Source organism: Pipistrellus hanaki (assembly GCF_964339955.1).
Source record: "Pipistrellus hanaki genome assembly, chromosome: 18".
Classification (NCBI taxonomy): Eukaryota; Metazoa; Chordata; class Mammalia; order Chiroptera; family Vespertilionidae; genus Pipistrellus; species Pipistrellus hanaki.
Genome location: NC_140520.1, coordinates 2,748,294 through 2,763,483, shown reverse-complemented (window position 1 = coordinate 2,763,483; position 15,190 = coordinate 2,748,294). Strand labels below are relative to the sequence as shown.

Sequence of the window (15,190 nt, the reverse complement as noted above, 5' to 3'; positions counted from 1 at the left end):
GGGCCCCTCTCTGGCGGAGAGGAGCTCCTGGAGGGCCGTGGACGCTCACATCCCCGCCCTGAGCCCGGAGGGAAGACGTGCTGCCTCACCCAGGCTCATGGCGGCTGCGAACCCGGCTCTTTGGCCCCTTGAGTGTGGCTCTTCCACAAAATGCCACGGCCTGGGCGAGTCTGTTTTGAACAAGTGGCGTTAGAAGTTTAAGTTTTAAAAATGTGGCTCTCCAAAGAAATTTCAATCGTTGTCCTGTTGGTATTTGGCTCTGTTGACTAGTGAGTTTGCTGACCACTGGTTTAACCCTCGGCCCCAAGAGGGAACGCCCGGGGGGCCACGGAGGGCTGGGCTTCGACCTGCCCCTCCACACCACCCTCAGCTGGCACACCGGTTCAGACACCTGTGTTATGGGCTCCTCCACCCTCTGGCTGTTGAAACGCTAAGCAAAGCCCCTTCCCTTCCAGAGGGCGGACAGAAAGGAGCACGCGGGGAGCTCAGAGGCTGTGAACGAGCCGGCCCCGCAGCCTCTGCCCTTCCCGCCCTGCATCGTGCGGGCCGGCTCCCCCAAGCTAGACCCCTCGGAGGTCTACCTGAAGTCCAAGATCTTGTACGAGGACAGACGTGAGTGCTGGTGGCGTGTCTCAGGGGAGCCGGCGGCTAAATCAACTTCATTATTATTTGTTTTATAAGCTGGGGCCTGCCCTCTTTTAAGACCATGGGGAAAGTCCTTTCTTCATCCCATCCTAATATGGCTCAGGGCTTCTTCCAGCCCCAGTCAACATTCATTCGTTCTCTTCGTTGCTTTTTTTTTCTTTTCAAAAGAACATATTCAGTGCCTACTGTGTACCCAGCATCAAAGCAACGGGAACACAGAGATGGGTAAATAGGTCACGTGGGCCCCGCACCCGAAGAGAGGTCAGATGCTTCCCTCTCCTCCGTGGCACCATGCATTCACACAGATAAGATGGCAGCCACGCAGCAGCCGCTCTGGACTTAATCTCTGGTGATTGCCCCCTTTGGGGTTCAGAGTCAGACCATGGAAACAAACCTCTGCCATTTCCCTCCCTATGAGGCTGGGCCTCCATTTCCCCAGCAAGAAAATGGGGCCAATGATAGGCGTTAACTGTCACTTACTTTTAAAATTATATCTCATTTTGCAAAATTAGACTAAGTCAAGCACTCCACGCGGAATGCTTTTCTGAAACAAAGCATCAGGTTAGGAGCAGAACTAAGACATTTTACGGACTCTTTCCAGGATTTGCCCACGTGTTAATTTAGGCAATTTACACAATCAAATATCAAACTTAAATTAGGGTAATTTTGAATTGAATATTGTAATGCTGATTTGAAGGCATGAGGAGTTAATGGCAGTGTAGCACTGAGCACATGAACATGAGGGTAAATCTTTATATATATATATATATATATATATATATATGTGTGTGTGTGTGTGTGTGTGTGTGTGTGTGTGCGCTTTTTTTATTTCAGAGTAAGGGAGAGGGAGAGACAGAAAGAAATATCAACGATAAGAATCATTGATCAGCTGCCTCCTCCATGCCCCCCACTGGGGATCGAGCCCACAACCGGGACATGTGTCCTGACTGGGAATTAAACCGTAACCTTCATAGGTCACTGCTCAACCACTGAGCCACACCGCCAGGTGTAAGGGTAAAACTTGATACAAAGTTTTGTTTGGAACTCAGAGCAAAGATTTACAATTGAATTACTATTTTTTTTTTTTTGTGGTGTTTTACTCTTGGGTAAATTTTTGCAGTTTATTGAACTCTATAAAACTACCCTCCAAAATACTGAACTTAACTTCATTTTAATCCTTTTAAAATAAACCAAAGTACTTATTTATGTGTTTAATATCTTCTGGTTTTCCTTAGCGCCAAACACCAAAGACCTGGATGTGTTTCTCCGGAAACAGGAGTCGGGGTTCGGCTTCCGGGTGCTGGGCGGAGACGGCCCTGACCAAGCTGTGAGTGCCCCGGACGGCTGCCCAGAACGCTGTTCAGTGGCAGTTTGGTAGAATCGGGGGTTTTTTGTTTTTTAATTTAATTTTATTTTTTTTGCCGTTTTCTGTTTTGTTTTATTTTTAAATATTTTGTCTTCTATCAGTTTCGTTAACATGAGAATAGCATTTCCATTAGTTCGTGGTCAGTCCCTCGTTAGCTTGTGCAGCTACCGCTGGCGGTGGAAACTGGATCTGCCGGCCCTCGATTGGACAGGAATTAATCTCTCCGTGTGCCTGGTGCTTATTTAAAACCTCTTTCTTCCCTTTTGCCTTCATTAAAGAGATCGTAAGGCATTTCCCTTTTCTAAGAAACCTGTAACTCAAAGTCCTATTTACCACAGTCGCTCTGTCTTCTGAACGTTCCGCAAACTGGGCATGAGCCATGAATATCGTGTCACCTCATCCGTATTGCTCACCTCATTATTAATGGGTTGACACTTTTATGCTCAGAAATTTGCCATTTCATTTGTTACCTACGAAACCAGAAAGATATAAAATAATTAATGTTTCTGTCCAGAAAGCATGAGGGTTATGTTTTGCAGAGCATTTAAAATCCAGAATTTTATTCATACACGATTCTCCGGTAAAATGAAAGAACAAACGTGGTGGATAGCATTTTTTAAAGTTCTGCCCTTAGTTTGAATGACAAAGAAGTGATGTGCTTCTGTAGAATTTAAGAATGTATTTGAAGTGGGTTTTTTGTCTAATATCAAGAAAGACTGAATCGTGATGATGCTGGCAAGTTAGGTGTAACAATAATCTTTTCAAGTGACAGGCTTTCTTCTGTTTCTGAATAGGACATTTGATTTCTGTCTTATAAATGTATCCTGGTGAGTATTGTCGAATACAGTTAGTAGTTTCCCCTGTGTAGGCCAGGCATAGGAACCTTGATTATTTCTGATGATATAGTTTTGTTTGAGCCCGGCTGGTGTGGCTCAGTGGTTGAGCACCGACTCATGAGCCAAGAGGTACCAGTTAGATTCCTGGTCAGGGCACATGCCTGGGTTGCTGACTTGATCCCAAGTAGGCGGCATGTAGGAGGCAGCTAATCAATGTTTCTCTCATCATTGATGTTCCTCTCTCTCCCTCTCTCTCTAAAATCAACAAAAATATATATATATATTTTTTTTTTTTTAAAGAGAGAGGAACATTTTTTGTTTGATTGCTTCCTGTTGTGTTGGTACTCGTAGTGGTCATTTAGACATTTTTAAATTTTATCTCAAACCACCTGGAAGAAACCTTTCTCTCCAATGTCGGGTTTCAGCAGCTCTGTCCTGGCCCCGGCCTCGGGGACTGCAGCCAGTGGGGTGACCTAGACACGCTCACCTGGAGGCAGCTGCGCCTTAGCCACTCTGTCCCCTAAAAATAGCCACTGCCTCGAGACTCAGGAGCCAGAAATGCTTCTGTCGGACGTACTGAACCTGGGCCGACAGCCGTAGGGGATGGCAGCGGCGTAGGAATTATCCAGCGGCCGTGACAGTACGAGAGATTTTCCTGACGGCGACAGACTTCTGTCTGTTGTAGCGACCCCACAGAATGGGGCTTTTTGAGTGCAATGGCTTGGTTTTGTTGTTGTGATGGCGGCGATGGTGGCACCTGTTAACATTATTGCCAACTCGGTGCGTCCTGCCTTCTTTGTGCCCAACCCAGGGGGGAGGGTCCAGCAGGGACCCTGTGGTGCCGTTACTTAAAGGGCCGCTGCGGGGACCGGCCGCTGTCCGCGGTACCGCCTCCAAAATAGAGCCGCAGTCACCTGTGGGTTTGCATGGTGCAGGGCCTGGCACTGGGTCGGGAGCCTTCACCAGGCGGTTGGGGATCGTGGCCGGCCCTGGCAGACTGCACAGCCAGACCCCCGCCCCACTGTCTCGCCAGATCTACATCGGGGCCATCATCCCGCTGGGCGCCGCCGAGAAGGACGGCCGCCTGCGCGCCGCCGACGAGCTCATGTGCATCGACGGCATCCCCGTGAAGGGCAAGTCCCACAAGCAGGTCCTGGACCTCATGACCACGGCGGCTCGCAACGGCCACGTGCTCCTGACCGTGCGGAGGAAGATCTTCTACGGAGGTACGGGCCCGCCGGCCGATGGTCACAGAGAGCGGAGACTCGGCCCGCTTCCCCGGCAGGGGGGGTGGGGGGGGGGCATGTGACTTGTGGAATAGTGTGTGAGACTACCCACTGGGTGGGACCCAGGGCCTCATTGTGGAAGGTCATGGAAGGTCAGAAGGATTCAGAAATCATAATCACACTGTCAAAAAAGAAAAATGGGGACGGGGGTGTCCATAATAAAATTAGATCAATATATTGGTGATTTCACCAGGTTCAATCTGCCCTCTTAAAACAAATACAGAGTTATCTGGTCATACTGAGGCATCCCACTCACTGAATATCCAAAGACTTTGGGTCCCGGTGAAATCCTGCATGCTCAGAGGACAGACGCCTCCCCTTGAGGAGTTTGGGAGAATGTAATTGAACGTTTATTGAGAGCTTCCTGTGTCCCAGGCATGTGGATGCTGTCGTTGAGTCTTTACAATGCTGTGAGGTAGATAGGGTCATGACCTGGGTTTACGGTATTCTCAGAGAGGCTGGGAGACAGACTGGCCGGGATCAGCACAGTGTTCAATGACAGCCCGCCGTCTGGACTGTGCGCTCAGACACAAATCTCTCATGTTTTTCTCATCAACAGCTTTGTGAATGATAGGAATTTTGAGAGGCCAAGTCTGGCCACTTAACAGTTATAAAAGGACAACCCCGTAGCGCGGACGGTAAGCCCCCCGAAGGCGGGGGCACGTACCCCTTCAGTTAGGACAGCGGTCGGCAAACTCTTTAGTCCACGGAGCCAAATAGCAACAGCACAACGATGGACATTTCTTTGGAGAGCCACATTTTTTAAACTTCAACTTCTCCTAACACCACTTCCTCAACATAGACTCGCCCAGGCCGTGGTGTTTTGTGGGAGAGCCACACTCAAGAGGCCAAAGAGCCGCATGTAGCTCTCGAGCTGCGATTTGCCGACCACTGAGTTAGGAGTTCCAGCCTGGCACAGAGAGGACGTCCAGTGTCTGTTGCCTCGATGGTTTTTGCATTCCCCCCTTTTTTTTCTAGTGATTAAGGCGTTTGCATTACTCTAACACAGAAGCCAGGCACTGTGTTTTGATGGCCGTGTCCCAAGCAAGCCCACCCCGGGAAGATGGGGTGTTGAGGGGTGCACACGGATGCTGGCGCACTGTTGCCTCCGAGTGGCCCAGGGCTCAGAACAGAACACACGCGGGGGAGGCCTGGCCACGCTGGATGCTGGCAGCACCCTGAGGAAGCTGCAGGCCCACGTGGTACCACCAGAGGCATTTAGCTCGTTCGTTCTAACCATGAATTACGTCCCGAAACCCTTGATTTTCTTCATTAACGATTGGACGCTGGTGGCACTTGGTTGAGCTTCGAAAGCTGTCTCAGGATGGTGTCAATTTTGAGCCAAAACAGATAATGTGCTTGTGTATTGTCAGTGGTGGTGTGTTGTGGCTGTTATGATGGCTTGTATCTATTTATGGCACAAAATTTGCCTATTTAAAAAACAACAAAACAGGTGTAACTTCTAGGTTAACTGGCCATTTGCTGGAGACCCCGGGAAATCTAACCATTTCAAGGACTGTTTTCCTATCAAATTTGACGGAAGCTTTGAAAACCCCCTCTCCCGTGAGGTCCCGCTGTGCATTTTCCCAGCTGTTTCCATCCAGGGCGTTTCAGTCCGCAGACAGCTGCTGCCCACATCTGCCCGCGGGCAGCCCTCCTGTCCTGCCATTAGGAACCGAATGTGTTGTGACGAGCTTAGCACAAGCACGCTTTCGTTCTCACGATGACCATGTGTGCCGATGGTGTCTGTTGCAGAGAAGCAGCCGGAGGACGACAGCCCTCAAGCCCTCCTCTCGGCACAGAATGGGTCCCCGCGCCTGAACCGAGCGGACGCCCCCGCCAGGCCCGCGCCCCCCGAGGCCTACGAGGTCGTCCTGCAGCGGAAGGAGAACGAGGGGTTTGGCTTCGTCATCCTCACCTCCAAAACCAAGCCGCCTCCCGGAGGTGAGGGCTGCTGGGCCTGCTGTCCTGGCCGACCGGCCGCTGGGTCCGGCTTCCTGAGTCTCCCCCGGGGGCTCACCAAACTGGCCAGGGATGAGGTTCACCCTTTAAGAGTGATGAGAATTCTCTTTATTTTCCAACTAGAGGCCCGGTGCATGAAATTCATGCACTCGGGGGTTGGATGGGGGAGTCTCAGCCCAGCCTACGCCCTCTCGCAGTCCAGGATCCCTCAGGGGATGTCCAACTGACAGCTTAGGCCCACTCCCCGCCCACTCCTTGTGGGGAGCAGGCCTGAGGCGGCAGTCAGACATCCTTAGCGCTGTCACAGAGGCAGGAAAGGCTCCTGCTACCGCCACTGCACTTGCCAGCCGTGAGCCCGGCTGCTGGCTGAGCTCCTGCATTGAGCATCTGCCCCCTGGTGGCCAGTACACATGATAGCGACCAGTCATTTGGCCATTCGGTCGATTTGCATATTAGCCTTTTATTATATAGGATGAGGTGATCTGGGCCAGACCTCCTACATTGTGTGTCATCTCAGCTTGCAGGAACGAAGGGTCCGAGGCTCGGTTTGCATCAAGAAGAATTCTGTGGCAGTATGTCAGGGACGGGACCTGACCACTGGTCAAAGGACAGTGCCTAGGCTTTTAATATGGGGCGCAGGTGGTGTTTTAATTAGGAGAAATCGTGTATGCAGCAATGAATCCAGTGCTAGAAGCAGCTGAGAGGAAGCAAAACAGATTAACAGAAAAACCTTGACCCAGATATGTCTTCAATTGTCCCTTTGTGTTATTTAATGGTAATTGCCGTATTTTGCCTCTAAAGGGACCTGCTTGTGTATGCTTCATTGAAAGGCAAACATGTAGTCAGAACCTTTGGAAATTAACCTAGATATCCTGAACCGGCACACGGGAATATTCTCCTCTGTGAGGGACACATGTATTCACTCCCTTACCAGAGAGGAACTATCTCCAGTATGTTCAGGGCTGTTAGGATTCACCAAATTAAAAAAAAAATAATAAAAAAAAAAAAAATTGTCTCATCTTAGTGTTTCTAAGAAATAATTATCTCTAAATATAATTAGAAAATCCAAATGAGTAAGAGAACCGGCAAATGATTCTTTATGTAGCATGTTTGTCTGGTAACTTCATTTTCCTAAGTCGGATGAAAAGCATCTCTGACCACATGACAGATGCCTCTTGCCTTTGTCTGTGCGTTTATTTCTTGGGCCGTGAGATCCTCTTAGACGAGATGGTCACTGGGATCTCAGGGACAAAAGCAGACACTTCGGGAGCCCGGGAATGTGCAGGAGCCTCGCGGAAATGAATGCCCGCGTGCGGAGGAGGAAGCCGGTGACACGATGAGTTATGGCTCCGGTGTCAGCCACTGCTCACTGCTACTCCTTTCCATTTTCCATAAGCAGTTGCTATGGCAACGCTTGGAACTGGAACTGTCTGTGGTGGTGGGAGGATGGTTATGTGGCCTGATCCAGGAAACTGGAAGAAAGCAGCTTTTCGGGGCCTCTCGTGTTCTGTCGTTGGAAATCAGGATTTCCAAACACAAGTGACCATCTCAGATCGTCGTGTTCTGACCCTCAGAGCGCATAGTGACCCAGCCTCCAGGTCAGCCACGGCCGTGATAGAGGCTGCGCACTCTCTCCATCGAAGCTATTCCTCTTCTCCAACTATAAAAACCAAGGCGGGGTCCATCTTCACCATAAAACCAAGCAACATGGAGGAATTCAGTAAAATAAGTTGCATTCCTTAAAAATGCTTAACACTTTCACAGTGATTCTACTTAAAACGTATATTACACTTGAATATATTACATATTAGATATATTCTTATTTGTGTGCATTATATTTGTTTATACTTAAAATGTTTAACTTTTTTTATCTTAATATTTTTATTGATTTCAGACAGGAAGGGAGAGGGAGAGAGAGACAGAAACATCAACGATGAGAATCACTGATCGGCTGCCTCCTGCACGCCCCCAAGACTGCAACCCGGGCATGTGCCCTGACCGGGAACCGAACCTGGGACCCTTCAGTCCACAGGCTGATGCTCTATCCACTGAGCCACACCAGCTAGGGCTGTTTTGTACTTGAGTTGTTTCTTGCCGTTTTGGCGGAGTTGGTGCCATCGGCCTCTGTACGAGAGTGGCATCCGTGTTGGGCTCTGCGGCCGGCGACCGTGGGTTCGGCCCTGCTGGAGGCTTCTGGTCTGGGCGCGTCCTTCCCCTGTCAGAGCTCCAGGTTCCTCTGTGCGGAGGGACGGTGGTGGTGCTTCTGGTCTCACTTGCGTCGGGGATGAAAGGAGCTACAGCCCAGAGGCCGCAGCCCAGGCCCGCCGCCGCCGTCCTCGGCATTATTTGTGAAATTGTTTGTCACTGTCTCTTGATCTTTTTTTAAGAGAAACTTTGAGAAGTTTATTAATACTTGAGTAATGAGATGGGGAAGAAAGCTCCGTTAGAATGTAAGATTGAAGCAGCAGCTAATGTGCGGCAGGAAATGAGTGTTTGCAGCTCATTAATTATCAGCTTGAATAGTGAATCAGGCTGAGGTTGGCACCGCATCTCACATCAAGTCCTTGGGACTTTCCGTCGGGTGCAGAACCAGAACTGATCATTCCGCTCGCATCTCGTTAACGGACTCGCCGGACGCCTCCTCGAACCCCCGCATCTCCCGGGGACGGAGGACGGCAGGGTGGGGGGACGAGGAGCCTCACGCAGACACGGAGCCAGTGCCGGGCCCTGCGGGGCAGAGGGTTGGTGAGAGGAGGGTTCGCATCAGAGCACAGGGCCTGCCTGTCCGCAGAGGCCCTTCTTCACGGGCCTGGGCTTGGTCTGATCGGTCCTCAGCTCAGTGTGGGTTATTTTTTCCTGCCGACACTTGTCACAAGGGAAGTTCCCAGGGGCACCTCTCACACCAGTTATGTCTGCGGTTCCACACCGGTGACTGGGAGATCTGGGCGCGGGCCCAGCACCTCGTTGGTGGGCCAGTCATTCCACACATTCGGATTCCTAACCCAGAACTGCCGAGTCCTGCCCGGGAGGCTGGACTGCATTCATTTTCAAGGTCCCTCCCTCGGGGGAGTGATGCCCCACGAGAGACTGTGGGCCGCCTCGTTGTCGCCCTCTCTGAAACAGCCCGCGATGCGGTGCGGCCTGAACGGCCAGCGGCAGACCAGGGCCGGCAGGTTGGTGAGGTGGGCGTCTCGGCAGGGCTGTGGATGCCAGTGTAAACCCCGGGGGAAGGTCCTGGTGAACGGAAGACAGCAGAGAGGCTGGGATGCTGCAGCTATGTGAGGTGAATGCGTGTGGCCTGGCCAGCGTGGCTCAGTGGTTGAGCATCAACCTGTGAACCAGGAGGTCACGGTTCAATTCCTGGTCAGGACACATGCCCAGATTTTGGGCTCAACCCCCTAGTAGGGGGCACGCCGGAGGCAGCCGATCGATGATTCTCTCTCATCATTGATGTTTCCTCTCTCTCCCTCTCAGAAAGCAATAAAAAGATATTTAAAAAAAAAAAAAAAAAAAAAAAAAGAGAGAATGCATAAGGGCGAGAAGGGGAAGGTTATATAGATACAGAAATAGCTGCATTTGGACAGGAGGCTCACGTGTGATGCTTTTTGTTTTTTGCTGTATTTTTTTTCCCCAAGAATTTTCTTTGCTGTTGTGCTAAGTGTTGCTGCTGTGGTAAATCTAACCCTCACAGCTATTTTAAATAGTTGTCTTTCTTACAGTGATTCCTCACAAAATCGGCCGCGTCATAGAGGGAAGCCCCGCGGACCGCTGTGGGAAGCTGAAGGTGGGAGACCACATCTCAGCGGTGAACGGGCAGCCCATCGTGGACCTGTCCCACGACAGCATCGTCCAGCTCATCAAGGACGCCGGCGCCACGGTCACCCTGACCGTCATCGCCGAGGAAGGTAGGGGCCGTCGACCAGACGCTCTGAGGGGCACCTGGAGTCTCATGGTTCGCCTTTTCCATTTTATTTATAAACTAGATGCCCAGGGCGTGAAATTCCTGCCAGGGCAGGGTCCCTAGCGGCTGCCGGCTGCTGGCCGCTGGCCGCTGGCCTTCCTTTGTTCCATGCTGCTCCCCGGTGGTCAGTGCACGTCATAGCGAGCCATCCAATTCCCAGTCGTTCAAACTCCTGAGGGGACACTGCCTATCAGGCTTTTATATGTAGACAGGTATTTCAGAGGGGAAGGGAGAGGGAGCGAGAGATGGAAACATCCATGATGAGAATCATGGATCGGCTGCCTCCTGCACGCCCTACACCGGGGATCGAGCTTGCAACCCAGGCCTGTGTCCTGTCCGGGAACTGAACCGGGAACTTCTGGTTCATAGGTTGACGCTCAGCCACTGAGCCACACCGGCCGGGCAGCCTTTCCCATTTAACGGGCTAAAGAGTTTATCATAAAGTGTCGGTAGCTCAAGACACCAGCAGCCCCGGCTGGTGAGCGGCGGCCATCTGCGTGCCGGGAAGTGAGCAGCCGGCAGCGGGGAGAGCGGGAGACTTTTCCGACCGTGTGTCCTTTTAAATGAAAGTCTTACGTCTGCTGAGAGGAGCCCTCTGAGGAGCTCGGGCACAGAGCCTGGCGCCAGGCCCAGCGCCCTGTGAGGGCGGAGGGGGGTGGGCGGGAATGGCCAGCAAATGGGGCGTGAAACGCACTCAGTGTGTCGCTTTGCTCTGAAGCTGCCTTTGGTCAGGGATTCCTGCTTAGGAGCCATTTTGAATGGCACCGGCTGTTCTTGACGAACTGCATGGTGCTCGGCTCATTTCCCGGCCGCATGAAGCCCCCGAGGAGGAGCCTGCAGCAGCAGAGGGCGGGCTCGGCCTGCGTGTCTAGAGGCTGTGCACTGAGTGCGTCTTTGTGTCCGTTCCCCCTACAACCCTGCACCCCGGTCCGCCAGTTCTCTTCCTGCGGCCTCACCCCACACACTTCCACCTCCTGTCTGGCCCGGGGCCCTCCACGCCCTGTGAGTCCGGGCGATGGGCTCGGGGTGCAGCCGATCAGCCTTGCTCAGCGTCAGGGTCCCAGTCACCGCTGTGCCCCTCTCCCGGGCACTTCGCACCTCCTGTGTGTGACGTCCGGATGGGAGAGAGCATGAGAGTTTCCGCTCTAGAGCCGGTCCGACGGTCCCGGTGCCTGCGCGGCCGTGGCTGTGTCTGCTCAGAGCTGTGCTCGGAGCCACGTCTGCCTCCAGGCAGCGGGGCTGGCGCTGCTGCCCGATGCAGGAACATGGCCTTTCCTGCCTCCCTCTGCGCTCTCAGAAAGGCCTGCCTGCTGTTTCTAAGCATTCGCCACCTCTAAGGTGACTGTGCTGGAGGGCAGGGCCAGGCGAGACCACTGCTCCGGTGAGGGACACGGCTGGGGGTGCGTGGGGCGGGCGGGCCTCTGTCCCCCTCAGTGTGTGAGGTGGGGTGAGCCCGGAGCCCACAGGGGAACGGGTACGAGGCGGCTCCGGAGCCGTCCTCGCCGGCAGGACCTCCTGCTGGGCGGGCGGTCCCCATGGCGGGGGGGGGGGGGGGGGGGGCAGGGTGTGGGTAAGAAGTGACTCCTGCCCTCAGACATGGACGTGACCCAGCAGACGGGCAGGCGGCCACGGTCCTCCGACGGCCGCTCGGCGGCGGGAGAGGGCCCCGTGTCACTGTCTCAGCTCTGGATCCACTCGGCCTCCATGTTTCGGGGTACACATGCTTAGCTCTGCTTTTCCTCCTTTGAACAGAGCACCATGGCCCGCCGTCAGGAACCAACTCGGCCAGGCAGAGCCCGGCCCTGCAGCACCGGCCCCTGGGCCCGGCCCAGGCCAACAACGTGCCCGGCAACAGGTGAGGCTGCTCTCCTCGGCACCCCCACCCCGTCCCCCGTCCCCCCGCCCCGTCCCCCGTCCCCCCACCCCATCACCCGTCCCCCCGCCCCCGCCCCGCAGTGCGGAGGCCCCAGCGCCCAGGTCAGCATGAGAACCTGCACCTTCCACCGTTCGGTCCTTCCTGGGCCCCCCTCCCCGGCACAGCCCGACTCCCATCGCTCCCCACCCCTCACGTGGGGATGGAGGCCCCGGCCCCACAGAGATGCCGTCTCCTAGGCAACCTGAGCGGAGCAGTGCTCGTGCCCGTTTATTTCCTCTTCGCTCCGAACATCGGCCCTGAGCACTCGGCCACTACCCTGTTTCCCCGAAAATAAGACAGTGTCTTATATTAATTTTTCCTCCCAAAGTTGCGCTAGGTCTTATTTTCAGGGCATGTCTTACCTTTCCATGCGCTGGGTCTTATTTTCGGAGGATGTCTTATTTTCGGGGAAACACGGTAGTGCGTGCAGCCCCTCGGCGCTGGCACCGGCAGAGCCGCCTGGCCGGGGCGAGGTCGCTCTCGGGCCGGGGCTGCTGCCCGGGGCCCTGGCCGTGTGGACGGGAGCTGGCGGGCCCAGGGCTCCGCGGGCGGGCGGGTTGGTTGGTTTGTGCCCAGCACCCTGTCCGGCGGGAGCCCGGCCCCCCGGCGGGGCGTCGGGGGGGCGGCCGGGCCTGCCCTGGGGAACGGGAGAAGCCGCTTTGGGTGAGCTCAGCTCGGCGCCCGCTTCTCCCCGCAGTGACACCGGGAAGGACACCCACAGGCCCTCGTGGGCGGACAAGCACCTCCCGCAGCCGGACGCGGCGGCCGCAGTGGGCAGCCGGCACAGCCAGGTGAGACGCCCCCGGTGCACCCGGGGCGTGTTTTTTATTACAAATCAGATTTTTTTTTTTTAATATTTTTTATTGACTTCAGAGAAGAAGGGAGAGGGAGAGAAAGAAACATCAGTGATGAGAGGAAATCATTGGTCGGTGCCCCCTGCTCACCCCACACTGGGGATTGAGACCACAGCCTCGGTACGTGCGCCTGATGGGAATCGAACCCGGGACTCTTCAGTCCACAGGCCAGTGCTCTATCCACTGAGCCACACCTGCTAGGGCGCAAATGAGAGAAATTTGCTCCTGTCAGTCACTCCTGCAGACCTGCTGTGAGGCTGGCCTTCCGTGTGCTTCCAGGAGAGAGGGGAGAGGGACAGGAAGGTCTGCCCAGCGGGTGGAGACACCTGAACCCCGGTTGAGCACTTCAAACAGGCCTGAGCTCATCAGAGGAGCTGTGGGCTTTCTCTTCCTTCAGGAAAATTAGTTAAAATGGACTTAAAGGAAGCACGTCCCAAAGTTCTGTTCTCTGACTGACCCGCTGGCAGAGGAGACACGCAGCCCCCAGATTCCAGCGGCATGTGTACCAGCCGCAGAGCGCCATCGCGGTGTGTGGTGTTGAGGGCAGACCCCAATCCCCACAATGAGCAGCGGCCCTGAGCCTGTCCCTCCCCCGCAGGGCCCGGGCTGCCTCCCGGGGGAGCTGGACCCCGTCCCCCGCCGTGAGCAGCGGCCCTGAGCCTGTCCACCCCCTCCCCCTGCAGCGCCCTGACCCTGTCCCCTCCGCCCCGCAGGGCCCGGGCTGCTTCCCGGTGGAGCTGGAGCGCGGCCCCCGCGGCTTCGGGTTCAGCCTCCGCGGGGGGAAGGAGTACAACATGGGGCTCTTCATCCTGCGCCTGGCCGAGGACGGGCCCGCCCTCAAGGACGGCAGGATCCACGTGAGTGGCCCCTGACCTCCGCTCTGGCTCCGGGGGGGCAGCTGCTGGGGGTCCCTGAACCCCGAGGGGCGTGTGCCTGCCGGCGCCCTGACCCAGGCGCCCCTTCTCCTCCCCGCTCCCTCCCCGTCGTGCCCGCATCCTCACGCCCGGAGTGTTCCCCGTGGGTGCTCCCCGTGGGTGCTCCGCGTGGGTGCTCCGCGTGGGTGCTCCCGGTGGGTGCTCCGCGTGGGTGCTCCGTGGGAATCTGCTGGAGGAATAGGATGGGCCGGTAAGGCTTGCAGCTAACCGTCATTACTATTGAAGGATCGTCACTATTTAAGAATCGTCGTTACGGTTTAAGATTGGTTCCTGGGACTCATTGCTGGTGGGCGGGGCCTGGCCGTACAAAGCCGTCGGCGCACAGTAGCATGGGAACCTGTGAAGACGAGAGCTGAGGAGAGTGTCTGAGTCTCAGCTGGTCCTTAGACCCGTAGCGAGGAGGAGAGCAGGTTCCAGGCAAAGCTGAGAAGCCGGCGGAGGTGGGAAGAGTTGGAGTTGAGGGATAATGTCCATGTTTAACGTGGGACCAAGTCAGAGTCTCAGGCCCCGCCACCCCCGGCCACACGGCCTCCCCGTGTCAGAGCGAGCCCCCGGCGGAGGGGCTGCCCCGGCCCGGGCAGAGGTCCCCCGGGCGGGGTCCCGGCGAGACGGTGCGTGGTGGCCGCAGAGGGGCCAGGTCTGTCTGCTGGTGCCCGTGGGAGGCCTGTCGGCTCCTGGCGTGTCTGAGATGATCCTGTGAACGACTGTCAGATGTGGTTTTATGATACTTTTAGTGGACGTTTTAAAAGCTGTGAGGTTGCCTTAAAAATAGTGTTTTTTGAGAGAGCCAAGTTTTTCTTTATCCCTTCTTCTTCTCCCGCCCGTTTTATTTCAGTAATGCAAACCTGAACGTGAATTTGTTCTATTTGCCAAGTGGTGAAGCTTTAAAGTCACCACGCTGCACACCACGTCTGCCGCTCCCTCTCCCTGCCGCGTTCCGCGCTGGCCCCTCGCTGGCCCGTGAGGCTGAGCTGCCGCCCCTCTCCCCCAGCTCAGCTCCCGCCAAGCCACAGGGACACCTGGTGGCCAGTCTGTCCAGTTACAGCTTTTATTAGAATTGACTTGTTGGCTACAACATAAGAACTACGCAGGTTTGGACAGTGAATTTCAGCCAGAGAACGTGCTTGAACGTAATTATAACTTCAGTCCTGTTTTCTGAGATGTACCCAGAGCGCGCATCACACACTCGGCTCTGATTCTCTCTCCCTGGCGGCCGGCAGGATTACACATCTAGTGCTCGTGTGTCACCTGTTTCCTCCTGAAAGCGTTTCTCCTCTACGGGAAATCTGCGCTTTTGAAAAATCAATTATCTTGCTCTTAAAGATTTCTTTGCCACTGTAGGTATGAAGCCTATTGATCTGGTTCCTGATATCCTCGATTTCATTTTTCCCCCCCCATAAGTAGACAACAAAACACTCCATAGATAACTG

At 54.8% G+C, this 15,190-nt stretch overlaps 1 protein-coding gene across 4 annotated transcripts in view; it reads left to right on the top strand.

Moving 5' to 3' along the window:
- The window catches only part of MAGI3 (membrane associated guanylate kinase, WW and PDZ domain containing 3), a 122,045-nt gene that overhangs the window by 103,724 nt on the left and 3,131 nt on the right, over positions 1-15,190 (top strand). For 3 of the 4 annotated variants that reach the window (XM_084866148.1, XM_084866151.1, XM_084866150.1), the window contains exons 12-19: positions 456-612; positions 1,881-1,972; positions 3,881-4,073; positions 5,889-6,077; positions 9,815-10,000; positions 11,809-11,911; positions 12,669-12,762; positions 13,509-13,682. In XM_084866148.1, the coding sequence (XP_084722274.1) occupies positions 456-612; positions 1,881-1,972; positions 3,881-4,073; positions 5,889-6,077; positions 9,815-10,000; positions 11,809-11,911; positions 12,669-12,762; positions 13,509-13,682 (1,188 nt within the window). The remainder of the gene's footprint in view (positions 1-455; positions 613-1,880; positions 1,973-3,880; positions 4,074-5,888; positions 6,078-9,814; positions 10,001-11,808; positions 11,912-12,668; positions 12,763-13,508; positions 13,683-15,190) is intronic. The other variant, XM_084866149.1, reaches the window with a different exon arrangement.